This window comes from Papio anubis, chromosome 11, assembly GCF_008728515.1.
Source record: "Papio anubis isolate 15944 chromosome 11, Panubis1.0, whole genome shotgun sequence".
NCBI classification, from domain to species: Eukaryota; Metazoa; Chordata; class Mammalia; order Primates; family Cercopithecidae; genus Papio; species Papio anubis.
The window spans coordinates 40284921-40311481 of record NC_044986.1 but is presented as its reverse complement, the minus strand read 5'-3'; the positions used below and the strand labels follow the sequence as shown (position 1 = coordinate 40311481).

At 47.7% G+C, this 26561-nt stretch overlaps 1 protein-coding gene and 1 long non-coding RNA gene across 2 annotated transcripts; one reads left to right on the top strand and one right to left on the bottom strand.

The window, feature by feature from the left end:
• Positions 1–2214: 2214 nt before the first annotated feature.
• On the top strand, positions 2215–26234 carry FFAR4 (free fatty acid receptor 4). The gene is made up of 3 exons (XM_003904011.5): positions 2215–3131; positions 11976–12104; positions 22785–26234. Exons 1-3 carry the CDS (start codon positions 2565–2567, stop codon positions 23172–23174), a joined length of 1086 nt encoding a protein of 361 aa, XP_003904060.1. The 5' UTR covers positions 2215–2564; the 3' UTR covers positions 23175–26234.
• LOC103887655 lies at positions 16015–16826 on the bottom strand. The gene is made up of 3 exons (XR_004176935.1): positions 16739–16826; positions 16215–16314; positions 16015–16104 (listed from the first exon to the last, which is right to left on the bottom strand). It is a non-coding gene; the product is annotated as an uncharacterized LOC103887655 (long non-coding RNA).
• Positions 26235–26561: the final 327 nt, after the last annotated feature.

Genomic DNA, 26561 nt, shown 5'->3' with positions numbered 1-26561 from the left:
GAAACAACAGGTCGGATGTGTGTAATCGCAGCAGTTTGGGAGACTGAGGTGGGTGGATCATTTGAGGTCAGGAGTTTGAGACCAGCCTGATCAACATGGTGAAACCCCATCTGTACTCTAAAATACAAAAATTAGCCGGGTGTGGTGGTGGGCGCCTGTAATCTCAGCTACTCAGGAAGCTGAGGAAGGAGAATCACTTGAACGCAGGAGGCGGAGGTTGCAGTGAGCTGAGATGGCACCACTGCACTCCAGCATGGATGACAGAGATTCCCTCTCAAAAATAAAAATAAAAAAAGAATGAAACAACAACATTTTTACCCCAATTTATATGTATTATTATTTTCCAAGATAGTTACTAAGTTGTTAGGACACAAAGTCTTATTAAGTTGTTTGAACCCAGCTACTTAAAAAAAGGAACTGTTTCTGTTTGGTTTTTCTTTTAGCCTAGGGGTACCATGAAGGTGCTGTGAATGGAGAAAGTTTATGAGCCTCTGCACTCAACATTTTGCCATTGGTAGAACCCAGGAGGTTAATGTTGGAGAAGGCCTTTGAGTGCAGAGAGCCCACCCTGGTTGTACATTCTGGTGAAACCTCTCTGTGTCTATATCACACCAGCCTGTGATGTAATCAATCTCTCTCTGTCTTTCTCTGTGTTTTCCCTCTTGCTTTCTGTCTCTCTCTCTCTCTCTCTCACACACACACACACGTACATATACATATAGTTTCCTTTCCCTCACACAAACACTAATATCCCCTGACCCTAATCAGACAATTGCCAAAACCCCATTTGTCTGAATTCCCTTTATTTCAATTTTTTGCCCTTTTTCAACTGTTTCAGGAAGCAAACCAGTTCTGTTTTTCAACTCGAACCTAGTCAGTGTTCAAGCTGAGCATCTACTTCTCGGGTTAGAAGTCACATTATCAGCTCAGATCCGTTTGATACCGTGAAAAGCAGACACACAAACGGACCCCCTCCCCAGACAGTACTTGCGACTGACGCAACCAGCCTGAAGTACTTAGGTTTCTTTTCTTTTTTTTTTTTTTTTTGAGACAGTCTCGCTCTGTCACCCAGGCTGGAGTGCAGTGGCGTGATCTTGACTCACCGCAACCTCCACCTCCTGGTTTCAAGCAATTCTCCTGCCTCAGCCTCCCAAGTAGCTGGGATTACAAGTACCCACCACCACGCCCAGCTAATTTTTGTATTTTTAGTAGAAACAGTGTTTCACCATGTTGGCCATGGCTGATCTGGAGCTCCTGACCTCAAGTGATCCACCCGCCTCAGCCTCCCAAAGTGCTGAGATTTCAGGCATGAGCTACTGCGCCCAGTCAGTACTTAGATTTCTTAAGATCCAATCTTAAGAAAGACAATTAGAAGACAGAATGGGCAACTGGGAGAGGCCTGATAATATGGCAGAGGGGAGAGGGGGGTGAAGGTGTGGGTGGTAGGAGGGTGGCTGGTTGGGGAAGTGGCCACTGGATCTTAGGCCACAGGCATACTTTTCCATCTCCAGCTTCCTCATTTACAGAAAACCAGACTGCAGTGGTGTGATGGAAATACGTGGGACGGGGACAGGTGACTGACTTTCATTACTAACCAGAGGACAGCTTAGACAAGTCACTCTGGCTGGGCCTCAGTTTCCTTATCTCTAACAGCACTGGATTGCCCAGTGCTCCTCAGACTGTGGCACCTGGGGCACATTCATAGCTTGTGTGTGTATCTGGCCTTGAAATATCTGTCTTCCCGGGATGGCAAGTTTATTAAAAAATTTGGAAGGACTCACCCTTTTTACAAGAAAGCATTTTATGTCATTGTTCAGAATGCAAAATATATATGCATTTTAGTTACAATAACATTTGATAACATTTAATGAGTAATTACTGTGTGCCAAGTGTGCCAAACTCTAGGTGAGCCTCACAATAACCTAATGAGGTATTATTATTCCCATTTTATAGATTAAAAATCTGGGGTAGAGGGAGTAGATAATCCACCTAAAGATCTGTTATTAAGTAGTGATAAAAGATCTCCACTACCTCTCTCCCCCACAAAAAATATGGACTCATTACAAGTTGCTTTAGGATCTACCTCCAGACCCATGGAGTTTCTTTAGTAAAATCTGAACGACACAGGCCAAAATAATCTCCAAAGGCCAGCTCTGACACTTTTAAATCAATTTTAGCCAAATCCGTTCACACAAGGCTTCGCACATCCAGTGTCCCTGAAGGATGAAGGAGGTTAGGCAGGCCCTGCGGGGGCTCGAGGAATTCGCTAAGTGAATTTTCTGGCTTCTGAGTACACTTTAAAATGGCCAGAGGGTGCGAGGCTTCCGGCTAGGCCGCCACCTCCCCGCCCAGCTGTGGTGTTTGCAGCCAGTGTTGTCGGGCACTTCCTCGTTCCCGCGCGCCCCGGGCGCAGCTCCCTGCACCCAGCGCTAGCGCTCCTCAGAAGGGAGGGGGCCAGAGGTGAGATTTCGCAACCGCCTCCCTCCCTCTTTCCCCGCCTTGGCACTCAGTAGTCTCCCAGATGAGCACTCTCTCAGACCGCTGCGGGCCGCCAGGCGCCGGGAATGTCCCCTGAATGCGCACGGGCAGCGGGCGACGCGCCCTTGCGCAGCCTGGAGCAAGCCAACCGCACCCGCTTCTCCTTCTTCTCCGACGTCAAGGGTGACCACCGGCTACTGCTGGCCGCAGTGGAGACAACCGTGCTGGCGCTCATCTTTGCAGTGTCGCTGCTGGGCAACGTGTGCGCCCTGGTGCTGGTGGCGCGCCGACGACGCCGCGGCACGACTGCTTGCCTGGTGCTCAACCTCTTCTGCGCCGACCTGCTCTTCATCAGTGCGATCCCTCTGGTGCTGGCCGTGCGCTGGACCGAGGCATGGCTGCTGGGCCCCGTTGCCTGCCACCTGCTCTTCTACGTGATGACCCTGAGCGGCGGCGTCACCATCCTCACGCTGGCCGCGGTCAGCCTAGAGCGCATGGTGTGCATCGTGCACCTGCAGCGCGGCGTGAGGGGTCCTGGGCGGCGGGCGCGGGCAGTGCTGCTGGCGCTTATCTGGGGCTACTCGGCGGTCGCCGCTCTGCCTCTCTGCGTCTTCTTCCGAGTCGTCCCGCAACGGCTCCCCGGCGCAGACCAGGTGAGCGCCCCTCTGTGCGTGCCGGGCAGGTGTCCTGCGCAGGCTGGGAAGCGGGGCCCCGACGGAAGCTGGGATGAGGCTGATGAACAACAATAGCCATTTATTGCACTTAATCGTTGTGCCAAACCTTGTGCCCATCTCTGTGAAGTTTAATCTCTTAAATCTCACTACAACGCTGTGCACACGCCCTCCTAAATGATGAAAGTGGAGTCCCCCAAATTCTTGCTAAATGCAATGACTGTTCCGAGGTTAATTAACGAGTAGTTTAGGAGCGAGACGGAACTTTGGGGGTGCAGGGTGGCCAATCACTTTGTATTGAATCATGATTCCTCGCCAGGTGTTACAATACTGTTATTATCACGCCCATTTCACAGATGAGAAGCAGAGGCACACCGAAGTGTATAATAACTTGCCCAGAGTATTTTACCCGTAATTCGAGGAGGAGTTGGGCTCCTTCCAGAAGTTTATCGGTAATTCAAGGAGGAGTTGGGCTCCTGTCCAGGGTTGGGTTATGGTCCTGCTTTGAAAGCGCGTGGGCAGGCGCGTGTGACCTAGGGACCCCGGATGCAATGCTGTCTTTAGGGGACTTGTGACGGAATTCCCTTCCGGGGTCTTCAGTATTTTTCAGCTGCACAACGGAAGGATTACACTAGACCTTCAAGGTGTCCTGGGCGCCTGAAATGTGCAGATTACAAAGGCTGGGCCGACGAGCTCTGTTTTGCGTAGCGGGTCCATAGTTGTCATTATTAGGTCATGGTGGGGGGTGGGAGTGACCACCATCTGAATAAGGTTCTGTGGATAGTGCAGGACATTGGCTCGGGTCCCCTCGAGTCCTGCGGTCCGGAATCCCGAGCTCGAGTCTTTTTCTTCTGCCACTTTGTCCCGTGGTTGCAGGGTTCGTGCGCCGAAATCCACCCGGGAGAGTAGACTTAGACGCGGCGTCGCGGTGGAGGACAGTGGCCGCTGTCTGGCTGTCTTCCCAGTGTGTTTGGTTCTCCGTGCCTCGCGGAGAGAGACAGGGAAAGGACCTGGGTCTGTGCGCTGGGGGCTCAGCCTCCAGGAGCGTCTGCCGTGGCTGGTTCTTGGTCTCCCCTTCCCTACCGGGGTCGCTGGTTTTCCGGCCCGGAATCCCCTGCCCTTAAGCTCCCTCTCCACGTAGGACTGAGTATGGGGTGCCCTGAGTAATCGTGACACAAACAGGAATCACAGTCCCAAGGAGGGACCTTCTAAGTGGTCAGAGAGGGGAGTAGGGAGGGAGAAATTACATGTCACCAGGGGAAGGCTCAGTGATGGAGATACACACAGCCCACCAGGGACACCCCTGGGTGTGTGACCCTCCAGAGCCTGGAACAGAGAGGTGGTGCTTCTCTGGGGGTTTTCCCAGACCTGTCTCTCACACAGCCCTTTATGGAGGGGGTGGGGTAGGATGGATGGAATCTGCCTCCTGTATCCTGTGCGAGTTTTTTTTTTTTTTTTTTTAAACATAAACTTAAAATACTTGTTTCTAATGCTTGTGTGAAATACATTGTGAAGTGTTTGTTCGTTTATGGCCTTGAATGATTAACGGGCAGGAGTCCCATTAAGCCTGTGGCACTTGATCAAATAACATGCAAGCTTGTGGCCATGTCCACTCAAGAGGGGCCCAGAGAAGCCAGGATTAGCTGAGCAGGTGGGTGCCATTTACAGGCAGACCACGGGCTGCGGCTTAGTGGGCAGGCTTGCTCTTAGCCCACACACACCTGAGAATCAAGGTGGGCCACGCAGATGCCTCTGAAAGCATGGATCAGGTGGGGGCTGGGCTTCTGCCGTCAGTTTCTTTGATTTTTTTTATAAGTTATTCTCTCAACGAGTTATAGTACTTGTATATTTCTCATAGAACTTGAGGTATTTCACCTCATGTTCTTTCTTACGGGAGAAAATGATGTTCAGGGAATGAAAGACCAGGTAGAATGTATCTTGAAGGTATCTTAAGTTTTCTGATGTGTATTTTGTGCCTCTCCCTTTTTTCAATGATTTCAAGTATAATCCTAATTAATTGGCAAATGACATTAAAAAATAAGACTCTTGTCACTTCCCAGCCAAAGCCCAGACTAAAGTTGTGTGCTGACAGGGACACAGGCGACTGTTTGGGTGAGAAGGCCTTGGCATAGGCGAGGGCCTTCCGTGTCTTGGCCACTTAGTGCTGTACCCCTGTTAGGGAATCTGGGTGTGGGTAGAGCCCTCTGTGGTGCTTCCAGAGTGGTCACAGTTGTGCTGCAAGGTGCTTCTGTGGAGGTCAGTGTTGTGATGCCTGGGCACACAGACCTCCCTTGTTTTAATGTTGAAATACTTCCTTGGTTTTAAGAGCCTTTGCTGAGGGATTTGGGCAAAGCCACTGGGAGAGAATGAACCTGCGGTGTGCACTGGGGGCCAGGTGAGTTAGTTACCCACAGGAGCCCTACTCACTGAAATTAGTAGAGGTAAGGTGGGAAAGCTTGAAATTAAAAAAAAAAAAAAAAAAAAAATCCCTGGGCGCAGTGGCTCACACCTGTAATCCCAGCACTTCGGGAGGCTGAGATGGGCGGATCACTTGAGGTCAGGAATTGGAGACAAGCCTGGCCAATGTGGTGAAACCCTGTCTCTATTAAAAATACAAAAATTAGCTGGGTGTGGTGGCATGCACCTGTAGTCCCAGGTACAAGGGAGGCTGAGGCATGAGCATTGCTTGAACCCAGAAGGTGGAGGTTGCAGTGAGCTGAGATGGTACCACTGCACTCCAGCCTGGCTAGCAAAGCAAGACTCAATCTCAAAAAAAAAAATTTTTTTTTTAAATTTTAAAAATGGGACAATCTTTTCTGGCTCTCCATCTTCTTTGTCTTCTTTCCTACCTGTCTGCTGCACCCACCCCATCTCTCTCTCTCTCTCTCTCTCTCTCTCTCTCTCTTACACACACACACACACACACACACACTTTCGCACCTACCTGCCCAGGAACCCAACAAACAGAAAAACCCCAGTTTCTTAAGGGTTGTTGCCTGAACACATAGGAAACATCCCATTTTATAGGTTCAGCAGTTGAAGAAATAAGTTGAAAAGAATGAGAGAAAAAAAAGGAGGAGTGTAGTCATTAAAAAAAAAAAAAGCAACAGGAGGATCTGGTCTAGACTGACTGAGTCTCACATTTAAAATTAGCAAAGGCTTGTTTTCTCAATCGCCATATTCCCAGCTTTCTGCTTGTGGATTCTGCCTGCCCCATCCCACTTGGAGACTAAATATGGATGTTTTGGATGGGGGATATTTTCCTAACCCAAACCACACGCTGAGAGAATCAACCAAGCCTAAGCAGATGCTGGCTCTCTCCCCTCAAGGAGCGTTGGCCAAGGAAACTGCCCCTTAGAGCTTCTCCGACCTGAGAGCCCTCCTGAAACAGAAACTCAATCTCTCGTCCATGTGGGCTGTGGGTGCCCAGTAGTTCATGGTAATCAGACTCTAAAACTCCCCTGAAGAGAAGATGAGGGGATAAACATCCTAGAAATGTGAGACAACTTGGTATTTGGAGTGGGCTTTGGAGTCAAACGTTCTGTTTAAATCCCATCTCTGCCATTTGGGAGCTTTGTGACAGAATCCAAGCTGTCTAACCTCTTAGTACCTCACTTTCCTCTTCTGCAAAATGGGCATAATTATAGTATCAACCAACCTTACTGGATCGTCAAGGGCACTCATATTCAGTAAATGGGCCAACACCTGGTGCATACACAGTTAAGCGCATAAGAATTGCTAGCCATTATTAGTGTCCTTATCTTTGAGCATAAACGTTTTAAACATTCTTCAAACAGTATAATTCTTCTGATTGCTGTAAAATAACAGACTGCCATTTTAAGAGGGTGTCAACATCCTAGCAACGTTGACATCTCAGCCAGGTCAGCTCACTCTGCCTCAACAGGATTCCAGCCTGTGTGTGCTGTGGCCCTGGCTGGGTGGTGACCCACATCGGCAGGTGGAGAAGACTGTCTGTCCTGGCCAGAATGTGCTGCCCATTCATTCTGCAAACATTTACTGAGCACCCTTCCCCTCTTGCCCCTGCCACAAATCATGTAAATCCGCCTCCGTCTCTTCAAGGAGAAGCACATAGATGGTCCTAGATTCTGGCCTAATGTGGTCCTCACAGTCACCCCACCCCATATTCTTTTGTTTATTCTAAAAGAGGAAATCCCTAAAGTCACAGAATGGCAAAAGATGGAACCAGAATGTAGCCCCACTGTTTTGGGTCCCTCTGGATGCCATCACCCTTGGGTTTATACTTCCTTGGGGCACTTGATCCCACTGCCCCACCCTACCCTAATTTAATACCAGGCTAGTCATGTGAACGTTCACGTGTCTCTGCCGAGTGTGGATTGTCTGAGGAAACAAACACAGTTTGCTTGCCTTCGTTACGATTAGAGAATACTTTTAAAATATAAGAAAGGAAGCATCTGTTGTGTTGATATTTTCTCTTTTTTGCTGGGTAGCTGATAGAAGAGGAAATATCCAACTAGGACTCCTAGGTTCTTAAAATGATCTTGAAGTCTTCCATGTTGATGGCAGAGGTAAGGCATAGGAACAAGGATTTGTCAAGGGTCTCCAGAGGTACTGCAGGAAGAATCATCAGAGGGACTGATAGGCAAACAGCTCGAACAAACAGCTGGAACTGATCTGCAAATAGGCAGTGTTTGCAAGTAAGTCAGCCAGTGTGGGGAGGGTCAGCATTTCCGGTGCCTGTGGACAGATGTCCCCATCCACAAGGGGAGTCTCCTTAGAAAATCTCGTTTGGCAATTTTGTCCTGAACACCTAATATGTATTAGTCAGAATTCTAGGTGCTGGGATGCTGGCTGGAAAAAGGCAGGCGTGGTCCCCACCCTTAGTAACACACTTCAGCGGGGGCTCCAGACAGGGAAGGGGATGATTGCACAAGCTGTGGAGAGCTGTGGAAGGGTCTCTGCTGGGTGTGGGGAGTCCAGGAAGCTATTGGGAGACGACGGTGTCCCCAGTGAGTGTGAAGATGAGAGGAAGTAAGCCAGGCAAGGGGATGGAGACCAGGAGGGCATTATAGGCAGAGGAGAGTCCACATGGAGGCCAAAGGAACAGTGAGTGCTGTTCTGAAACTTGCAAGGGGTTCTCCACCACGCATGTGTACAGCGTGGGGTTCAGTGGGGGCAAAAGACAGTGCTAGAAGGGTTGGCAGAGGAGAGGGAGAAGGGCCAGAGTCGTCCTGGTAGGAAGTTTGAACTTAGTGGTGATGGCCTGGTCTTGGTAAGGGTTGGGGGCAGGTCAGTGAAAATGCGATAGGTGGGTGAGTCAATGGCGATGAAGGAGGAGCTTAGAGATTCCTTCTGAGTGGGGAGGAGGAGGTGGGCAGAAGGCCAGTGCTACGGTTTCTGGCAGCTTGGAGAATGGCGGCCTTGTGCCCTGATTCGGGAAGTGCGGGAATCAGGTGGAACCATTTGGGGATGGGACCTTCAAAGCTTAGTGTGCCTATGAGGCCTCCTGCTGAGATGTCCAGGCCTCCTGCTGAGATGTCCTCATGGCTACTGGGTGAGTCTGGGGTTCAGGAAAGCACGGAGCTGAAAAGAGTAGATTGGAGCCTTATCTGCAAAAGGAGCCGTGGAAATGGGTGAGATAGCCAGGGAGAAGTGGAGACTGGGATGAGGCAGAACACATTTGGGGGATCCAAGTCACACTTATCCCTTCACCGTGAGTGGCCTCCCATTTCATTCCAGAATTCTGGTCTGACACCTGAGCTCCGGCCTCCCTATGCCCCTGGCTGCGGTCCTTCCAGGCATAGCAGAAACAGCCCCTCCTAGGTGGCTCTGCCCTCTCTGGTCCTCTGAAGCTCTCTGGGCACTTCCAGCTGCTTGTCCTGTCCTGAAGTGTCCTAGTGCTTCTCTGCCTCCCTCACTGCTGGAGGATAGGGCCAGCGCCTTGCTCTTCCTCACCGTGGCTTCGCTGTGGTCAGCCACCATGTCTGGAGTCGGGTGGTTGAGCAAATGAATTAAAGAAGACTATTGTTGACTCTGCCAATTCCGCTTCTGTAACTCAGTAACAAGGCAGACCTGCCACTTTTGTTTTCCAAGTTCCCTTTTTAAAATCAGGAGACATTTCACATGTGCAGAAAAAGTACAGAGAATATAAAACTCACACCTCCACCTTACAGATTTGACATACTGCCTAACTCCTCTACCTGTCACAGCCTGCGGGAGAATATCTAGAATCAAAACGACTTAAACCAAATGGATTTTCCCACAGAAACCAACTTATGACACCAACTTGGATCTCTGTGGGCATGGCACCTGTTATTTTATTTTTTAATGAGACCAGACAGTGCATTTAGTCAACAATACCATATAAAACCTTCTAAAGAAATACCAATCCATCATTTAGGCCCCCAAGTCAGTTGCACTGCCTCTGAATTCACGTGTGAGGGTGTTGGGCAGAGTTCTTATCTTACTTCCTTATCACACTTCCTGCCCTGAGCAATAGCCACAAATCAAAAGGTGAGAGAACGTCTTTATTAAAGTTAAAGTCACGGCATTTGGTAGCTTCCTGGGACAGGTTCATTTTCTCTGTAGAAAAATAGCTGGTCAAGTTGGCAGAACTATCATGGTGGTCTGTGTTTCATGTATGATCATCATTTCACTTATAAATCAACTTTTTTCTTTTATAAAAGTAATACAGGCACATCATGGAAAATTAGGAAATTCAGATAAGCCACAAGAATAAAAACAATTTGAGAGTCCCGCCTAGAAATAGACACTTCACTTTCTGGATTGTATCCGTCCATGTTTTTTTCTGTGCATGCAAGCATGTGAGTGTATGTGCAAAAGAGTGTGTGTGTTGGATGGCTATATACTCATTTACACATATACATTCTCTTCAACACATTGGGATCAGAGAAACACACGGTTTAGGGACCTGCTTTTTTTCTTTCATTCCTACTGTAGAGAGAACACCTTGCTCTATCATTATATCCTCCACAAAAGTCTTGCTAACCCTGGAGAGATTTTGGCAGACATTCTGGAAAAGGCTTTTGGAAAGAGTTGGGGGTCTTAAGAAAAGCTTCTGGGCGTCCTCTGTTTTTCTACTGTCCCTTAAAATTTTTCCATCGTAGGAACAGGAATTAGAGACCAAGTCACATTCAGGGCTGGAATCCATTTCTTCCGATTGGTGCTTTAGCGTATCTGCTCATATGTATTGCTACTGTTGTCTTGGAACAAGGGGTCCATAGTGGGCAGAAGCCTGAGTACAAAAGAGGGTGGTGTGGGTGTTCTAGAGAGCAGTGGTAGCCTCACTGCCAGTAATCAGAAGATCCTTGAAAGAAACAGGTTTCTGGCCAGGTATGGTGGCTCACACCTGTAATCACAGCACTTTGGGGGGCCAAGGCAGGTAGATCACAAGGTCAGGAAATCGAGATTATTCTGGCTAACATGGTGAAACCCCTTGTCTACTAAAAAATACAAAAAAAATTAACTGGTCATGGTGGTGCACGCCTGTGGTCCCAGCTACTCGGGAGGCTGAGGCGAGGCAGGAGAATCACTTGAACCCGGAGGCGGAGGTTGCAGTGAGCCGAGATCACGCCACTGCACTCTAGACCTCCAGACTGGCAACAAAGCGAGACTCTGTCTCAAAAAAAAAAAAAAAAAAAAAAAAAAAAGCAGGTTTCTTTCCAATTACCGAAATGTGTGAAGCTTTAATAAACTTCCCCCTACCATGTGTTCACACCAGCCCAGTCTTGATTCACTGTTAAAAATTCTCTGCTTTTGGCCTAGTAGAGCATTCAATGAATATTGGTCAAGTGAATGAATGAATGAATGGTATTTCGGATGCTAATGCTACTCCTAGACATTGGTTAAGATGCCTTGGCCCTTCAAAATCAGTAACGTGGTCTTTTTACACAGCATGTGCTCTTAAAAATCTGTTCTATATGCATGTGTTAGGGCCACTTGTTTTCTAAACAGTTTTGTTTCTGTAGTCAATTGGGCATAGGAATTTTATATGTGGGGAGTTAGTATACACACACACACACACACACAGATATATGTCTGTTTTCATTGGCCTATTTATTCATTGGATGAAATTGTTGCAGAAACTATTTGTAACTATTCAGTAAGGTCTCCATATGTTTCAGTTCTCGCAGTTAGTGTTAAACATTTGAATCAATACAACCTAGTGATAGCAGCAAGATCACAAACCTTCACGCTCTTCTGCCATATTCCATTGGTTTTACATCTTGAACTGTCTGTGAGTGGAGGCTGATCTTTGCCTTGGGGCTCTAGACGGCCAGGTTGACGCAGCTCGACACACTTTAGACACCTGAGCACCCTCAGCATGAACACTTAATGCTTTAGCACAGACCCTGTGGCCTTCGGCTTACACAGTGTGACTACAGGGAAACCTAGTTCCTGTTTCGATGTGTTTGTTACGTAGCATGTCCTTTCCAATCTCTGTAACCTTTCAGGGGTCCGTTTTCTTTGTTGTAAAATGGCAGGCTTGGAAGAGAAGGCTCAAAAGCCCTTTGCATGTCAGCCCAGGGAAATAGAAAGACCACACCTGGGAACCGACTCTAACTCTTACCACCCTGTAAGCCTGAGGCTCAGTTGCTGTCCCTGGAGAACGGGAAACACAATCGTGGCTATTCTGAGGGTCAGGGGCAAGTGCTTTGTAAGTGGAGTTGTGGTGGGCAGTGGGAGGGATTCTGGGGTTCAGTGTCATGCTAGTTGTGTAACTGGGAAATGCAACCGCGTAAGTGTCAGGAAACCCTCAGTAAGACTGAGCCAGAGGCCAATAAGAAGTCAGCATTTACATGATGTTCTTTTCCTTTTTGTAACCAGGAAATTTCGATTTGCACACTGATTTGGCCCACCATTGCTGGAGAGATCTCGTGGGACGTGTCTTTTGTTACTTTGAACTTCTTGGTGCCAGGACTGGTCATTGTGATCAGTTACTCCAAAATTTTACAGGTATGTTTGTTTCAAGTGCTACCACTGAACTTCACTCAGACTTGGGGTTATTTCTGCTAGAATCTTAGAATTTGGGGTTGGAGAACACCTAAGAGTTCAAGCTCAATCTTGATTCACTGCCCAGGTCTACAGCACTGAGGAAGGAGAGGGTGTTTTTTTTTAAGTTATATCTTTGTGATTATGTTTTTGCTCATCACTAAAGTAATACCAGGTCATTACAAAAAATTAAATTAAAATGAAAGAGACACATAAATGTAAATAACACAGAAACTGAAAACTTGCTCTACCTTCTTAACAACTCAAGATGTATTTTTTCAGGTTATTTTTCTTACAAGCTTATGCATGTGTTTTGTATACTGTGTGTGTATTTGATGAACCACATGAAATTGCAGGTTCAAATGGTCAAACGGTTATCTGACACTGTTCAATGTTCTTTTCAGATATGAGATAATACTCTCTGCTCTGTAACTCCTTTTTTTCACTTAACATTATATCTTAACATCTTTCTACATCATTCCTATATCTCTAGCTCATTATTTTTAGTGGCTACAGATGTGACTTCATTTATTTTATAGTCTTTTGGGCTGTGTCCATTGTTTCCCCATCGCAAACACTGCAATACTGGAGAATGCATACATTTTAAAACATTTTATTGAAGTATTATACACATATATAAAAAGCACACTGAGCATAGGTATAGGCTCTAACTGAGTGCATTCATGAAAGCAGCTCCCAGGTCAAGAAACGGAATATTACCAGAAGTCCCTCCTATTATCTTCCAGTCGCTACTCCACCCACCCTCAGGGAATGTCCATTTCAAATGTGCACTGAAACAGGAAATGATCTCTACCTTCAAAACAAATATGTACAGGGACATAAAAAGGACGAGTCAGCCTGTTTTATATCTCTTAAGGCAGCCCATTTGTGAGTAAGTTGCCTGCCCAGGCAAACAGCATGGGTGCATTCATGTTTATGCCCATTTTAGAAGGTTTACTGCAAAGCCCTTGAACCCTCGTGGAGGTTTATAGTTGTTGAATCTTGGTTTTACAGTGTCTCATGTGTGGGTCATCTGGCAAGTAGGCACATTGAAGTGGTGCCCTGTAGGGCCTGCTCACCGTCTGGTCACTTTTATGGCCCTTTCTTTGCACCTGAGGGTCTGTAACCTTCTTAGATGCTCAGAACCCATAGCCAGGCCAACCTCCATCCAGGTCTGCTAATCCCTGGGTCCTGTGGAAGATGGCCCCTCCATGTCACTCATGAGACTCTTGCCCACCCAATGACCACTAAAGGGACACCCAGCCTGGGGCTTGTTCAAGTGCCGGAGGTAGATTCAGGCCTGGAGTTAAGGTCTGGACAGTGCTTGCGATGGGACCAGGCATATGATAGTGCTATATAAGTGTTAGCTATTATCATTAAGTTAAAATGAGAGAAAAAAGAAGATAAATGTAGAACTTTGTGAGAGAAAAAGGAAGATAAATGTAGAACTTATTTAACAAATATTTACATAGTGTTGATCCTATGCCAGGAACTAACTCTTTAATTCTAATAAGAATAACAGATGAAGAAACCCAGGCAGAGGGAGGGTAAGTAACTTACCCAAGGTAACACAACTTGTAAGTGGCAATCAGGATTTAAATTCAGGCAGTCTGACCCTAGAGTCCCAGTGCATTAATTCCTCAGACTACCCTGTGCACAGTGCTTGGGGGAAAGGAGGTGGGCTAAAACCGAGCAAGACACATGCTCTATCCAGAAGGACCTTTGACATAGAAGGGGAAGAGGGAGGAGACAAACAAGGATGCTGATATTGAAAGCAGAGAAACTGAATACAAGGTAGAAGATACTGAGACTTTGCAAACACTTTGCAAACTGTTAAATGCTACACAAACGTAAGGGACGAATAAGGGGTATAAGAAAGAAGAGCAGGCCAGGTGTGGTGGCTCACGCCTGTAATCCCAGCACTTTGGGAGGCCGAGGTCGGCGGATCACCTGGAGTCAGGAGTTCAAGGCCAGCCTTGCCAACATGGTGAAAGCCCGTCTCTACTAATAATGCAAAATTCAGCCTGGTGTAGTGGTGGGCGCTTGTAATCCCAGCTACTGTGGAGGCTGAGGCAGGAGAATCGCTTGAACCCAGGAGAAGGAGGTTGCAGTGAGCCGAGATTGCACCACTGCACTCCAGTCTAGGCAACAAAATGAGACTCTGTCTCAAAAAAAAAAAAAAAAAAAAAAAAGCAAAAGGCCATGAAGACAGACAAAGAGACTTGACAGTGTTATTTTAACAATCTGGGTTTGAGTCTTGAATCTGCCACTTACTTGCTGTGTGGCCTTGGCCAGGTTAGTTACCATCCCTGGGCTTCGGTTTCCTCATCTGCAAAATAGCAAACATAATGCCAGCAGTGTAGAGGTGTCATAAGGCATATAGGAGATGCTACTGATGGGACAGAGAGAGCCATGCCTGCCTGTCGCAGGCGATGAATAAATTATGACGGTCGTGATTTGTTAGGCAAGGCTGCTCTTCCCACCCTTGTCTCAGAGCATGCTGGGAAAAGGTGCTGCTAAGATTTGCAAGAGAATAAACAACAGCCCAGATTTGGAGCACATCAGGAACAAGGAATTGACGCTAGAGCAGGGCTGGCTGGAAGGGGCGGCAGCATTTGATCTCCTTCCTGGAGGTCTCACTCCTGAGTTCCTTAGGGGCCAAGAGGGCTGTGGTCTGCCCCTTTTCACTCGTACCTCACGCTTCTCAGCTGCCTGCTGAGGGAGGAATGATTTTCCACCCACCCCCATCTTTTTCTCAAGGCCAGGGTCTATCTGGAAAAATTCTATGAGACCTGAGGAGTTGGGGCAGGTGTCCTCTTAGCAATCCACCTCTAAACAGCAGTTTACTCTTGAAGCACCTATGTCTAAACCCACAGCCAACCTTCACTTCTCCCCATCACAGACCTCAGAACAGCTCCTGGATGCAAGAGCTGTCATGACTCACAGTGCGGTGAAAGGGCACTCTGAGTAACAGAGTAACAGGTCAAATATATAATTTACATTCTATCACCATCCTCACCTTAATGCCCTGTGTGGTCTGGCCCTGCTGCCTTTCTCACCTTCATATTTCACCCTCCCTTGTGTCCACATTGGCCTTGAGGCTGTACTGTGCACTTCTGTCCCAGGGCCTTTGCACCTGCCACTTGTTCTCCTGGATCTCTCTTCTCCAGATTTCTGCATGGGCCACTTCCCCACTTCATTTAGTCTTTACTCAAAAAGTTCTTCACCAAAAAGTCTCCCCATCAATCTCCAATTCCTTATCCTGATTTATTTCTCTTCAAACACTTACTACACCTGTCATATTCCATTTATGACAGTCATCTGTCTTGCCCACTACAATGCAAGCTCCATGAGAGCAGAGGTTTTTGTTTGTTCACTGCTATATTCCTATGCCTAGATCAGAGCCTGACTCATTCATTGTAGGTGCTCAATAAATATTTGTTGAATGAATGAGGCATAAGCCTTGGATCACATTGAAAGGGTCTATAGGGTAGTCTCTTCTTGGACAGTGGGACAATCACTGAACAGAGAGTCCTAAGACAGGAGTTCTAATCTAGGCTGTATCACTGTGTGACCTTGGGCAAGTCACTTAAGTAATGTGATCCTCAGTTTCTGCAGGAGCCAAATATGCCTCTGGATTAACACAATAAAATGAAAGAGCAGATATAATAATGTTTTAAAAATCACAATTTTAATCCAAATATCACTTAAAAATTACTTTCCACCTTATTAGCAAAATTCACTGTTGCCCATTTCCCAGGAGGACTATGACATTTGTCCTCGCTTGGTACCATGAGTTTGCCAGGCTGATAACTTGGAAGCAGGCAATCTATACCAGGTGGATGGAGTGTCTGGGCAGGGCCTCAGTTTGCAGCTCCTCCTCTGTGAAGATATACTTAACTCAGAGATACTGAGTCAGCTTTTCTGTACAAGCTTTTTCTGTGAAGCTTGGTTTTACATAACTCTGTAAAATAAATTGAACATCAATGTTAATTAGGCATAATAACAGACAATTCACAAATTGTTTGAAGCCCTGGGATACATAACTATAGCCCTTCCAGTCCCACTTCTCACCTGTCACTAGCTCCTGTAACCCAGGTCTCATCTCCAGGCTTGAGAAGTGTCTCTTTTTCACATCACCCTGGTCTTCTATTACTCTAAAGCAGTATGTCTTCTAGAATGTTCCGTAGAGTGCCATGGGAATGTTAGGTGTTAGAAAGGGTTTGGGAAATGCTGGGATAGGCTAGATGGGATTCTTTGCTGCAGGACTTCCCAGAATGTTTATTATGCCAATATACTTTGAGGATCTCCCACACAGTAATAGAACAGGTATCATTGCTAAACGTGACTACAGAACCCCCTTTTCTCCACAGAGCATCTGTCTGCGCTGGTGCTCCATGGAATGCCTTTTTGGAAACCCTGCTCTAAAGTCTCCACCCTCCTTCCTGGTTCTGACCTGGGCAAGAATTCAAAGCAGGCTTCGCCCTGGCTCTTTCCCTACTGCCCACCCTTCAGGGGCTGCTTCATGTGCTTGAGGCAGTGGCCTTATTCACCCTTCTGCCCTCCCTGCTTCCTCTTTCCTTGTTACTCAGACACACCATACAGCTTCAGTGATTTTTTTCCAATCAACAGTTTTCCCAAGGGAATAACCTCCCAGCAACTCCTAAGTGCCTTCAGATCAGGTTGTAACCACTGTTTGGGGCTTGCTTGACGTCATCGCCCAGCAACTGTTGCCATGGCAACTGAGATGCCTCTACCCTTTTGTAACAGTAGATGTTTATTGATCCCCCTCTCATTGCCCACATAGGCACCAGAATGGAAGAGCAGCGTGGGCGGAGCTGCCTTGCTTATTGCTGTGTGTCCAGCACCTATGAGTGCTTAGCACATAGCAGGAGCTTATAAATATTTGTCGAATAAGTGAGTCTGTGGCTTGCAGATGGAAAACCCTCAGCCTGTCTCAGGGCTTAACTGAGAAACAAAATCTGTTTCTGCAGAACACGAGACGTTAGACAGTGAACACAAAGCCCTTTCTCCACGCCTGGCCTGCATTCCCCAGCTTTGGGGGCCTGCATGCTGGTCACGAAAAGGGAGGTGGAGTCTCTGGAAAGATGGAATCTTCCGTCCAGTGATTCTGAATGGGAGGCTGTTGATTGACCAAGCAGCCCCCAGAGGAGACTCAACCTTCAGGGGCCCAACGTTGTCAGTAGGAACACCCTCTACCCATCCCCACATGTTGGCAGCAGTGGTCTGCTGGCATGGGGTGGCAGAAGGGTGTGAGGTGGGGTGGAGGCTCCCCCACCATCTTCAGAAGCTCATGTGAGTGTGGAGGCAGTGAGTCTCAAAAAGGTCTCTCTTCAAAGGACTGGGGGGAACTTGAGACGGAGCCTGTTGTCCTAGATGAGCAGCTGCAACACTTTCGTGGGCAAGAATCACCTGGGGAGTTTAGGAAACTTGCAGATTTCTGGGCCCCACCCAGCCCCACACAATCCGAATGTCTGAAGGGGCCCCCAGCGTTTGCATTTCATCATGTACCCAGTGGCCGTGGACCACATTCCCCAGAAGCTGTCCGCCTCTGCTGAGGCACTGTGCCTCAACGGAGAAGAGCACTGGCACCTGGCATGGGGTACACTCCCCTACTTCACCGTGAGGCCGCGAGCAAGTCAATTCCCTTCTCAGGGCCTCTGAGTTCCAAAACGGCGGCAACCACAGAACCTATCCCAGAGGCTTGTTCTGAGGATTAGGATTAATCCTTGAAAGTTAATTGAGCATTTAGTTTAATCCAAAAGCACATCAAGCTTTCTGCCCAATGCAGGAGACATTTGCAATCCTGGATCAATGTTAACTATCCTTGACATCTAGCATGGGGAGAGGAGGAGGAGAGGAGCCACATCTGGTTATAGAGCCCCATTTTCTTCCTCACCCCCTACCAGCGGTGGGAACTGTGGAGAGAAGGAGACAGTAGCATCCGTCAGCGCTAAAAAAGATCCAGGCCGGGCGCGGTGACTCACACCTGTAACTCCAGCACTTTGGGTGGCCAAGGCAGGCGAATCACCTGAGGTCGGGAGGTCAAGACCAGCCTGACCAACATGGAGAAACTCCATCTCTACTAAAAATACAAAATTAGCTGGGTGTGGTGGTGCATGCCTGTAATCCCAGCTACTCGGGAGGCTGAGGCAGGAGAATCGCTTGAACTGGGAGGCGGAGGTTGCAGTGAACCGAGATCCCACCATTGCTCTCCAGCCTGGGCAACAAGAATGAAACTCCGTCTCAAAAATAATTAATTAATTAATTAATTAATTAATTTTAAAAAACCCCATCCACTTTTGCACTTGGCCCATGAGTCAGCCCACTTTGTTTGTCTGTCACCCACAGCCATTGTCAGGCCCCTGCTAGGGCTCTGGGCCGCAGAAGACACAGGCATGCCTTGCTTCAGCTGCCATCCCCCAAGGAACCGGCAGTCGGGTGGGGGTCTGTGTTAGTCTGTTCTCACACTGCTTTAAAGAACTGCCTGTGACTGGGTAATTCATACAGAAAATTTACAGCTTCCGTTGACTCAGTTCCACATGGCTGGGGAGGCCTCAGGAAACTTGCAATCATGGCAGAAGGGGAAGCAAGGACCTTCTTTGCGTGATGGCAGGAGAGAGAAGAGAGTGAGCAGGAGCAGGGAAAACTCTTATAAAACCATCAGATCTCATGAGAACTCATTCACTATCACAAGAACAGCGTGGGGGAAACTGCCCCCATGATCCTAACACCTCTCACCTGGTCCCTCCCTCCACACGTGGGGATTATGGAATTACAATTCAAGATAAGATTTGGGTAGGGACACAGATCCAAACTGTATTCGGGTCAGAGGTAAGAAGGATGCCTGGACATCTACCACATAGTGTATGTGGCAAGTGTCGCATGAGTGCCTGAAACAAAATGCTGCAGGATGCCAGGCGGGAGATGAAACACAAATCCTTCTCAGAGTTCCTGGCATTAGCGTTTGGAGTTAAAGGCTGGGCAGAAGGATTCCCACAGGCGGAGATAGTAGAGAGTGGGAAAGAACTAGTTTATGATAAAGAGAATGGGCTGGCATCAGGCTGCCAAGTTGGCAGTCCACCTCTGCAACTTCTTAGCTGAGTACTGCTGGGCAAGTTTGGTAAGCTCTTTGAGCCTCAGCTTCCTCATTTGTAAAATGGGGATCATCACAGCACATATGTCACAGAATTGTTGGGAGAATTTAAAAAGGTAAACTAAGTGATAGGTAAGGGCCTGGCACATAGTAGGTGCTCCATAAATGTGAGCCTTCATCAACATCACTCATCAAAAAGTATTTTTGTGACACTACACCAGGGACCCTGGGTACATCGTTGCCCTTCTTAGGATGGTGTGGGTAGCAAGAGGGACGAAGTTGCCATCAGAATCAGCCCTTGTGGGCCCCCAGCCTGTGCTTAGGCCTCGAGCGACACCCCTACTCAGAGGCGGTGCCAGTTCCTCCGCAGCCCGCCCAACCTGACACCCTGCCCAGCTGAGATTCTCCTAGATCTGACAGCCAAGGCAGGTTCCTGAGATTAACCAGGTTTCACCTGAACACAAGTTCTAACTTTGATTCTACATAGTGATTTCCAGACTTGGATGTGCCAATACAGCCTCCAGCATTTGAGCCCGAGGTGGTGCCCTGTGTCTCCTGAGCAACCTTCACCCTGCAAAGCCATCGAAGGGAGGGGAGGGCTGAATAGTGTGGCCATCCCTTTTGAGCCTTTTGTGATTTGTCTCATATTTAATCCCACTGAGCTAGATTTTCAGAGATGGGGGCTCTGACCCTGTATTATCAGTGGAGTGACCTTCCACACGCTTCTTAAATTTCTTGAAATTCAATTTCCTCATCTGGGAAGTGGGAACAATGATAGTGCAAATCTAAAGAGCAGGTGTGAAGATTAAATGTGACGATTGAGAATTAAATGTGCGGCACAGTGCCGGTCACATGGAAGCCCTCAGTAAGGCTAGAGGTCCGTATGACTGTGAGGCTGTTCACTCAGCATCTATTGCCCTGGTCTCCACTATCAACAAGTGGACCTAAACTCCTGCACAGAGCAAGCAGCCACATTGAATCATAAAACAAACAACTATCCTTTAATTAGCTAGTTACAAGTTTTTTGTTTGTTTGTTTGTTTTTTGAGACAGGGCCTCACTCTGTCACCCAGGCTGGAGTGCAGTAGCGCAATCTCAACTCACTGCAACCTCCACCTCCTGGGTTCAAGCGATTCTCATGCTTCAGCCTCCTGAGTAGTTGGGATTACAGGCGCCCACCACCACGCCCAGCTCATTTTTTGGTATTTGTAGTAGAGACAGGGTCTCACCATGTTGCCAGGGTTGTCTTAAACCCCTGACCTCAGGTGATCTGCCTGCCTCGGCCTCCCAAAGTGCTGGGATTCGAGGCATGAGCCACCGTGCCCGGCCTAGTTACAAGTATTCTAACGGGAATATTTTCAGCCATTCTGATCTTGCAGTTAAACTGGCCTGAACTGTGAATGATGTTAATTACCTTCTAATTACTCCCCATCTTGAGATTCAGGAGTCTTGGGGGACGCCTGTAGGATCTCCTGAAAGAAGAGTCCAGAATCCCCTTCTAAGCCCACATAACCAGGGCTGCCTTCATTGCTTGCCATGCCTCTGCTTCACTGCCAGCCCTGCTCATTAATACAAAATATTAGAGGTCCCAGCAGCTCCACTTGGTAGGAATTTATTCTACCGATATGCTCACCTAGGTGTGCAAGGATATGCATGAGGAGGCTCATTCCCCCAGTTGCCACCTCTCAACAGCGGACATAAATATAAAATGGTCATTTTCCACAAACATCACCAGCAGTGCTCTGACCAGCTCCTCTGTCTTGCTGGGGCAGGGGCACCTTTAATGACACCTGTGTCTGATTTACAGAGCTTTCCAGTCACTTTTTGGTTATTTACAATGTCAGTCTCACAGTCAGTTCAAAGCTTCCCCTGCCCAAGGCATAGGATGTGGGTTTGTGGTGCTGGAGCTGAGAGGAGGACAGAGAAGGAGGCTGGGCTGCCCTGCCAGTGGTCTTGTCTCCCACAAGGACAAGGAACTTGCATGATTGCCCATATGAGGTGGTTGTCCCCTCTGTTGGTCATTGCCTCTGATTTCCCTGTGTCTGGTGGTGGCGCCAACAGGCCCTGCTGTTGAGGGGATCATTCCCAAGCAGCACCCACTCCAACCCATGGGCGGGCCCTTCCCACACCCACTCCCACGAGGTATGGGAAGACCCTTCCCACACACTCAGCTTCATTTTCAGCTTGGCTCCTGACAGCAGCTGCTCCAGCAAATGAGCAGCCTCTGATCACTTCATCCTTCCTTACCCCCTGACTCCGGGGCCTGTAGGCAAGACTAGGATCCATTTTCTCCTGCTCCTGCAAAAGGAAAGGAACCTAGGGTGGGGTCCAGTGCTCCCTTCTGCCTGGCCTGCCACACTGGTATGCCATCTCCCACTCAACAACCTGTAGGGGAGTGATATGGTTTGACTGTGTCCCCACCCAAATCTCATCTGGAATTGTAGTTCCCATAATCCCCATATGTCACGGGAGGAACCCGGTGGGAGGTAATTGAATCATGGGGATGGTTTCCCCCAACCTGCTCTCGTGATAGTAAGTTCGCACAAAATCTGATGGTTTTATAAGGGTCTTCCCCCTTCGCTTGGTTCTCATTCTTCTCCTTCCTGCCACCATGTGGAAAAGGACACATTTGTTTCCCCTTCTGCCATGATTGTAAGTTTCCTGAGGCCTCCCCAGCCCCGCAGAACTATGAGTCAATTAAACCTCTTTCCTTTATAAATTATCCAGTCTTGGGTATGTCCTTATAGCAGCATGAGAACGGACTAATAAAGGGAGAGAGGGGAAGAGTATGCATACTGCTACTTCAGCTGCTACCTCCCCAAACAAGGCCAAAGAAATAAAATACTCCTCAATAGGGGCTGAATAAATTGCAACCACCATTTACAGAAGATAACAAGAATAAGGTGCCTTCTCTGTGCAGATGTGGCCCGAGCACCATGATATATTGCTAGGTGAAAAAGGAGCAAGGCCCAGAGTGTGGTGCGTGGTGTGGGCCCATCTGTGTACCAGCAGAAGAGCAGATGCCTGCAATCCCACAGCCAGGAATATTGTATGTGGTGGTGGTGCATTTCCAGAAGGCCATATGGGAAAGTACTTACGCTGGTCACCTCTCAGGGTGGAAATGGAGGGCACAGAAGGCTGGAGACCTGATGTTCTTCGTTTGCTCCCCATCAGTATAGCATTGTTTGAGTTTGTACCCTGAGCACATTGTGCTTGCAAACAATTAAAGAGTCACCCCTTTTAAAAAAATAACGGGGAAGATGTCCCTCTTCTAGACCACCCAATTCAGGCTTTTCACTTCCCCTCATAACTCTGTTTACGAGGTAAGTGATTTTCTGCTTTATTTCTCAGGAGTCTGGCCAGGGGTCCCGTTTCTCCAGCACATTCTAAGCTTGGGCATGCAAAGTCCCAGAGGCACACAGCCTCAGTGCCTTGGGGATAGCAGATTCCACCTCCTGGGCCCCTAACTCAAAACCCCCAACAACCCTCAGTCACCTGTGGCTCCAGTCCTGTTTTGGTTTTCCACAGATCACAAAGGCATCAAGGAAGAGGCTCACAGTAAGCCTGGCCTACTCGGAGAGCCACCAGATCCGCGTGTCCCAGCAGGACTTCCGGCTGTTCCGCACCCTCTTCCTGCTCATGGTCTCATTCTTCATCATGTGGAGCCCCATCATCATCACCATCCTCCTCATCCTGATCCAGAACTTCAAGCAAGACCTGGTCATCTGGCCGTCCCTCTTCTTCTGGGTGGTGGCCTTCACATTTGCTAATTCAGCCCTAAACCCCATCCTCTACAACATGACACTGTGCAGGAATGAGTGGAAGAAAATTTTTTGCTGCTTCTGGTTCCCAGAAAAGGGAGCCATTTTAACAGACACCTCTGTCAAAAGAAATGACTTGTCAGTTATTTCTGGCTAATTAGTTTTTCTTTATAGGCAGAGTTTCTCACACCTGGTGAGCTGTGGCATGCTTTTAAACAGAGTTCGTTTCCAGTACCCTCCATCAGTGTACCCTGCTTTAAGAAAATGAACCTATGCAAATACACATCCATAGCATGGGCAAATCAAGGGGTGATCATCCAGTTTCGCAATATTTTCCCTTTATAAAAGGATCTGTTGGCCAGGTGTGATGGTTCATGCCTGTAATCCCAGCACTTTGGGAAGCCGAGATGGGTGGATCACATGAGGTCAGGAGTTCGAGACCAACCTGACCAACATGTTGAGACCCCCGTCTCTACTAAAAATAAAAAAACAATTAGCTGGGGGTGGTGGTGGGCACCTGTAATCCCAGCTACTTGGTAGGCTGAACCAGGAGAATCGCTTGAACCTGGCAGGCAGAGGTTGCAGTGAGCCAAGATCGTGCCATTGCACTCCAACCAGGGCAACAAGAGCGAAACTCCATCGTTAAAAAAAAAAAAAAAAGGATTTGTTATGGGTTCCTTTTAAATGTGAACTTTTTTAGTGTGTTTGTAATATGATCGAATTTAATAAATATTTATTTATGACTGTTCAGCAATCACATCTCCTACATATAAAGCCACACCATAGTGGTTTCTGAAGTGAGTCTTAGAACCGATTCAGGACGCAGATTTCTCCTCTGAAGGGTCACAGCCACCCTGTGCCCTACCTTGGACTCACAAGACTTCAGGATCATTCACTGATGTCAAGAGCAATTGAAGAATTTCCAAGGAACAGTTAAGGGTGACTTATTTATTTATTTATTTTTTCGTTTATAAAAAATGCCATGGGCCCTTTTAAGAGAATCAGTGTCATGAAATCAGAGAGAAAGTGGGATGACTCTGAAATGTTTGCGAGTGAGTTCACGGAGTGGTTTACTCCTGATCCATCCAGCAGAGATGCCGCTTAAGCACCAGCCATGGCAGACAGTGTTCTCTGTGCTGGGAATTCAGTGGTGAACCAGACAGCCATGGCCCTCTCTCAGGGAGCTTACCTTCAAGTCAGGGATAGAAAAACTAAATAAAAGTCAGTAAATTATATCTATAGACAGATATATAGATATATTTGAGATGAGGGTCTTGCTCCAAGGCCCAGGCTGGAGTGCAATGGCACAATCATGGCTCCCTGAAACCTCAAATGCCTTGGCTCAAGCAGTCCTCCCGCCTCAGCCTCCCAAGTAGCTGGGATTACAGGTATGAGCCGCCACGCCTGGCTACAAATCAATAAATAGCATAGCATCACAGAGTGAATAAGCACTGTGAAGAAAATGGGGCGGGGGCTATGGCAGTGATAGGAACTTAGATCAGGTGGGGGGAGCCTAAGAAGACCTTTCTGAGGAGTGACATTTGGATCAAAAGGTAAGCGACAAGAAAGGGCCACCTGTGTGAATAGGGGGAAGGGACACAGAAGAGATGTTAGTGCAAGGAGGCTGACATGCTTGTAGGGAGAGTGGTGTAAGCCGACTATTGATGGAGCCTCCTCTGCACTAGGCACTGCCTTTAATGCTGAGACGAGGGGTACCCAGCTGGGGCCTGTCAGATGAGGCCAGAGAAATTGCAGAGCTAGATCACATACGGCCTAGGAGTTTATTCTGTGCTCCAAGCCCCTGGAGGTTTGCAACAGGAGACTGACGTGACCTGATGAATGTGTGCAAAGATTACCATGGCTGCTGTGCAGGGAATAGACTCTGAGGAGCATGAGTGAAAATGGAGACCAGTCAGGCAGCTGCTGAAGTGGAACAAGGGGATGGGACCTTGGAGGTGAGTGGCATTAGGGAGGGATCGTGAGAAATGACTTGTAAATATACTTTGGGAAGGTAAAACAAAGATGATTTATTGATGGAAAGGATGGAATTGATAGAATGCGAGGGAAAGAGAGAGTTCAAGGGGAATACCCTGATTTTTTAGCCTGTCGTGAGTTGGATGGTGAAGCAGGCAACAAAAATGGGGGAGCCTGGGCAAAGATTAGGGGTGGGGGAGCCAAGAGTTTCATTTGGAGCTCATAAGTTTGAAATCCCAGTGAGACTTCCAAATTGAATAGGCAGTTGGATGCAGAAATGTGGAGCTTGGGCCTGGAGATGCACATTGTTTGGAGTTATAAACGGTGTTTATAGGCCTATGGTTTTACAAAACCTCCCTTGGAGAGATAAAGAAAACCAGAGTCAAAGATTGAACCCAGGGACACTCCACCACTTGGAGGTTGGGCCAGTGGCTGGAATGCACAGCAGCACAGGGCCTGGCGTATAGTAGGTGTTCAGCCAATCTTTGTTGCTGGTGAGGAAATCAGCACCAGCAGTAGTGACTGCTTATGCAGTCTCTGGAGCAACTTGCTTCTGAAGTCAGATTCATGGAAATCACAAGCTCGAGGACAAATGAACAGAGATGTTCTGCTCACTTTAGTTAATAGATTTGATCAATTAAACCTGTTTTTGGAAGTGATGTGTGGTTATCTTATTGAAGCAGCATCGTTGTCTGGGGTAAATAACAGGAATTTGTCATCTTGTGCCAAGAGGATTAAGGACATGGACATAGGCGGGTGGGTTAAGGAGCAGAATGTTTAATAGGCAGAAGAAAGGAGAGAGGAGAGCAGCTCTCTCTCTCGTGAGACAGAAGCATCTGAAAAAGGAAAAGTGGTGGACCACAGCATATTTTATAGGCAGGCTTGAGGAGGTGGTGTCTGATTTACATAGGGCTCACAGATTGGTTTGACCAGGTGTGACTTTTACATAGTGTGGGAGAAAGGCTGGCCGCCCCACCCAAATCTGATTATGCAAATGGACTTTCCACTTGGCCATCTTGTCTGCTCCTTACTGCACTCATGGCTGGCAAAAAGGGAAGATGGAACCGCCATTTTGAACATGCTTAGTCTTAGGTAGTACATTCCAATGGACACATCTGCTGGCATTCACCCATGCAAGCTTCCAACTTGCTTGTCTATGTGTGCAGCACGATTTTACAGGCCGCTATTTGTTAGAAAAGGATTTAGGGGCTGCTTTTCAATAAAAGGAAAATCTTATCAAGGACTTCCGTACCCTCGCTATCTGCCTAAGTAATTTCTTTTTAACTCCTGTATCATTATGGTTCCCTGAGGTTGTCAAACTGAAGCTGCGGAGCAAGGCTCTGACAGCCTTGACAGCCTGTGGTTCCGTGAGAGAGGAAGGCAAAGCTCTCCCATGCACATCACCTGTCTCCTCTGTCTTTGGTGGAGAACGCTAGCATGGGACACCCAGGAGCCTCTCACGGTCCCTGGATATCCCAACACCCCGGTGGAGATCTGTGACCCTTTCCTCACTCCCAGTGCATTTCATAGACATCAGCCTGGCATCACCAGTTTTACAGCTCCCCAGAGC